Below are 4,897 nucleotides of genomic sequence, written 5' to 3'. Positions count from 1 at the left end.
ATGCTTGTTCACGCCTACTACACCAGCACTAAAATCACAAGGCAGCAGGGAATGCAAAGAATAAAGACACAATCCCCGCCCACAAGGAGCTGTGTGAGCTGAGTAGAAAAAGCAGCTGATAGTAATAAAGGCAATGCGCAAGAAGTCCTCACTGGGAGCTGGAGCCCTTGCAGCAAAGGACTGTGGGAGGGCAGGGCCTGGTTAGCCACCAGTTTTTGTTTTGCTGAGGGGACATGATGAGGGAGGAGACCAGAACTCACAGGTTGAGAGGCTGAGGAGAAGGTTGGGGAGAAAGAGATAGTATCTGGCAGCTCTGGGAGAAAGAGAAGCTTGGGAAAACAGCGAGATGTTGAAATGAGACTTAAGGTCTCATTACATAGTGCGACACAGGCACTATTTAAAGCTCACCTCAACTTCCTATAAAACCTTTCATAGAACTAACCTGGCTGTCCATTTTTTTGAAGATGAATTAATGTCGGGGCCCCAATAATGGATTGAGGCTGGCTCAGACGGCAGAGCTGGGGTGGCCAAGGGGGTTCGTACACTCCTGGGTTATAGCAGGAAGTGGTGCCCAAGTTCCCAGAAGGGGCGGCGGCTGGGAGGCTTGGTCACCTGGGAAGGGGATGCTTTGCTGGGCCTGGAATGTTGGCTAGGAGAGAGGGAGGAAGGCTCTGAGGGTCAGGGGACTCATAAGAAAAAGATGTAAGATGTAAGATGATGTGAAACCGTGATAGAAAGCCTTAAACCCTGGACAAGTGAAAGGATTTATTGGGGTGGGTGAGGGGAGGCTGGTGTGTCTAGGTCACGGGTCACTGATTCTCATCTCTTCCTGCCTATGTATCAATGGATTTGACCTACCTCACAAAAGAGCTGGGTAGATTATTTATCATCTCTCACTTGGGCTGATAAATAGCCAGCCCCCCAACAGGGCTCCTGCCTCCAGCCCCACCCTCCCTTCAATGTGTCTGCCACATACGGTGACACTAGAATAATCTTTTGAAAATCTAGCTCTCATAGTTTCACTCCTTTTTAAAGTCCTTCAATGACCCCTCATCACCCACCCACTAGAAGTAGTCTAACTCCTGAGCAGAGCACGTGGCACCACGTAATCAGGCTCTGTCCATCTTTCCAGCCTCATCTATGGTCACTTCTCCTTCGCCCCTCACTCTCCATAACCCGGAACTACACATAGTTCCTCTAACACAACTTGCTTTTTCATACCTCAGGGCCTTTGCATATGCTTCCCCCACCTTTGCCTGGAGTGCTTTCCCCAGCTCAACTGCCAGCACGCTACAAACCCTCTGTGACCCTTTCTTCCTGTTACTGCATTCTCACAGTATACAGCACTCAGCTGGCATGCCCACGTTTTATCACTATCATGATCATCATCTGTTTAGTGTCTATGACTAGTGAAAGGGCAGGACCCACAGTATTCTTAGCAGCCCAGCACCTAGCCCGGGCCTAGCTCATCGCTGGTATTCAGACATGCTCATTGAATGACTGAATTTGCAACTCAAAAGGGCCCACATAGAAGACGCCCTTTGGGGAGTTGGTCTAGCTAACAAAGACCCTCTTTTCTCTGAGAACTGCCCCAGACACCAACTGGACCACAGGTGGACATCTGACCTGAGCTGGGCCAAATGGATTCCCTCTCAGGAATGTGGAATTGACTCCAAGAGAAGCAAGTTTGTTTCTGGAACTGCAACATGTAAACTTTGGAATGTAAACTTTGTGGGGCATGCATATGCCACCATTCAAACCAGACAGTAGAGAAAGTCACTCCTTAAAGAAAGAAGATAAAGTGGCCAGATAGAGATTTCAGATGGCTTTCTGGTCCCCCAGTCTAGCCCTCTCCAGGACATGATAGATTCCTGTCCTCAGTTCTGGGTGACATCCTTGTTTACTAATAACCTATCCCCTACTTTGTTTCCGAGCTTCACAGGATTTCTGTTCCTTACATAGTCTGGACCACACAAGTCAGCCTTTACTCTTAGCAGAGTTGCTTGGGGTTTCTTCAAAAAACTTTTGTTTTAATACATACATCACACTCAGGCATAGATTAGACTTTAAATCACCATACACCTGCAGAACTGGCTACATAATTTACAGGGTCCAATGCAAAATGAAAATGTGGGATCCTTTGTTCAAAAAGTACAATTAAAGGTGCTAAACTATAAAGCTTTTTCCTTTGTTCTGCAATGTCTCTTTTGACTTGTCATGGTGTTTATTTGGTATTTAATGTCTAAGTAAAATTTAAATCATTAGCATGAATTTTATCATTTATCTTTATATTGTGCAATGCCCATATGGAGAACCACCGAAATTACACAATCTGTATTTCTTGCTTTTCCTGGAAGATGTATCAAGCCGGCCAGAAGAGATGAGCCCAAGTCTGCACAGGCACTGAGCTGTCAGATAGAGAACTCCGTGGGGGACCGGGACACTTTACAGAGCAAGTGCAGACCCTCATGAACTCCTGAAGTTCTCGCCCTGAGACTCAGTCCCAGCAAGCTTGACAGCTGCTGGGTCCTTCTTCCCACCAGCCCCCAGATCAATGTGTTATGCCTTAGCTGAGGTCAAGGAAGTCAAACCAGGCATCTTCCATTCCATTACGCTGGATGACCCAACCCACAGCAGACAGGTGATTCCCAAGGTCTTTAATCCTCCACACTGGGATGTGCTCAGTATCTGGTAGGTGACAGACTCATCCTCACCTAGTCACCTGTTGAATATGCCATCAACCTGCCAGCCTGGGGCAGAGATGGCCGCTATTATGCCCAGCCCTAAGACTCTGCAGAGCATGCACACCCCACCCTGACCCTCCCAGCATGCACACCAGGCTGTAATCAGGGGCAGAGGGCAGCAATGTTCACTGGGTGAGGGAGGGGAAGGCTGAGTCTTTGGACACCAGGGAGCTGGGAAGTAGGTGGTCAGGAACCCATCCCAGGGAGGTGGGTAGGCTTTGGGAGTTGGTATCATGTGTAAGCCAAGGCTCAAGATCCTGGCATGCTCCAAATCCCATCGGGCTTCACTTGCAAAACACACATCCAAAGACAAAAATAAGAATTACAGGGCAGTGACTACAGAGCATTAAACCCCAAGCCCCGGGTTCCTCTTAACATGAAGCCCTATGTGACTGCACCAGTCATAAGCCCATGAAGTTGGCCCTGTACACATGAGGAAGATCTCTAAACCTCATTAAATGATGTAAGTACAGGAAGCTGAAACAAAAGAAGGAAAACATACTTCACGTACAAATTAAAGAAATTCAAGCACTCAGACCCATAGGCCAAGGATACCATTCACATCTCGCCTGGAGGACGAGCTAAAGAGCAGATGTCTTCACTCCTTTCCACCTAGACTGCAGAACTGACCAGAAGTTGGGGTATGTATGGATGAACTGGAATTAGATTTCTAAGCATTAAGTTAGGCTTTATTCCAAAGTATAATGCCTTTAGCTATTCAAAGGGTATTTCATGAAAGATAGACTAATATCAGAGCAACAAAGAGGAGGAAACATTACTAGTTTCCTCTGCCCTAATAACTTATGCTTTTATGGCTTAAGTGGTTCAACGAGAGGCTTCACTTCCCAGAGGCTTAGATAAAATACTTCCTGTTGGCATTGGCTCCAAACAAGGCCTTTCGTATTTCCGGCATCTTTTGCTGGGCTAAGAGATCCAGTCGACTTTCCAGGGTGTTGGAAACCTTTATTCTCTGATCAGCACTGTAGATCTCCACACCTCCAGCTGCCTTCACAGCCAGGTGCACCTCTTGATCAACTTGGACTTTCACACGTTTTTGGGAGACTGACATGTATTCAGGGATGGCTTTTTGCACCGCAGCCTCCACCAGGAGGAGGTCCTGTGGCCTACAGCGCACAATCACCAGGGGCTCCAGCAGTCGGAGCAGACCCTGGAGCACTAGTTTCTCTAGCAGCCCCTGGTAGACTTCTGGGTCTGCTACAATCCAGTTGAGTCTCAGCTTTGCCTCGTTCAGCAACTCTGAGATGAGGTCATCTCGGGCCCTCAGGACTTTCAGCCTTGCCTGATTCCTCATGGTAGACATCTGGATTTTCTTCTGCTGCTCTATCTGCTTCTCCTTCTTCTCATAATACTCCATGATCTTCAGTCGTTGGGTTTGCACAAGGCGTCCTTTCTCAATGTTGAACTCTTCCTCAGCCTTGGCATCTATTTCTTCTGCCTTCTCATTGGCTTCCTGCTCAATGAAAGCCATCATGTGCTTAATCTGCTTCTGCACATCGACATCACTCAGGGCCATGGCTGCTCTTGGAAAGGGAGGTGGAGGGAGAACTGGTGGACCCTCTGGTTCCTTTTATTTAGGGCAGAGTTTCAGGAGCGTCTCCAGAGCTCCACTTCCTTAGCTGTGGAGTGCTAAGGGGAGGAAGGAGAGTGTTAGAGTCCAAAGGGAAGGCTCATGGAGACCATCGCTCTACTGCTTATTTCACAGATGAAGAAATTGTAGTCCAGAGAGGGAAAGCAACCTATCCAAGGTTATACCCTAGAATAACAGAGACTTGATCCCAGGTTCCTGGAGTTCCACCTCTACTACACTCATCACCATTTTGCCATCAAATAATAATGAGACGATTAGGGCAGACCTAATCCAGAAGTTTTCTAGTCAGTGATAGATTAATACTCAGATAGCAAGCTGACAAAATGGAAATGCCAAATTAATACAGGAATGGAAAATGTAGGCGCATTTTGGGTTGAAGAGGACTGGGGAGAGTCATAAGAAACTCATGATCAGACAAGATTCAATCCAGGAAGGCTGTCTGGAGGCAGAAAGTTTTCAAGAGCACTCAGATGATATAAAGAAGCAGAATACTGGTAGGCAGATAGTGGCATCTTGGAAAGAACTGGGAGGTGGGAGGGGTTGA

The 4,897-nt window shown here is 47.3% G+C and overlaps 1 protein-coding gene across 1 annotated transcript; it reads right to left on the bottom strand.

Annotated features, from left to right (window-relative positions):
• Window positions 1-3,597: 3,597 nt before the first annotated feature.
• ATP6V1E2 (ATPase H+ transporting V1 subunit E2) lies at window positions 3,598-4,278 on the bottom strand. The gene has a single exon (XM_058550663.1). The coding sequence runs from the start codon at window positions 4,276-4,278 to the stop codon at window positions 3,598-3,600; it is 681 nt and encodes a 226-aa protein (XP_058406646.1).
• Between the last annotated feature and the right edge of the window lie 619 nt (window positions 4,279-4,897).

The sequence above is a fragment of the Diceros bicornis genome, chromosome 12 (assembly GCF_020826845.1).
Source record: "Diceros bicornis minor isolate mBicDic1 chromosome 12, mDicBic1.mat.cur, whole genome shotgun sequence".
In the NCBI taxonomy this organism is placed as follows: Eukaryota; Metazoa; Chordata; class Mammalia; order Perissodactyla; family Rhinocerotidae; genus Diceros; species Diceros bicornis.
This window is presented reverse-complemented; position numbering and strand designations above follow the sequence as displayed.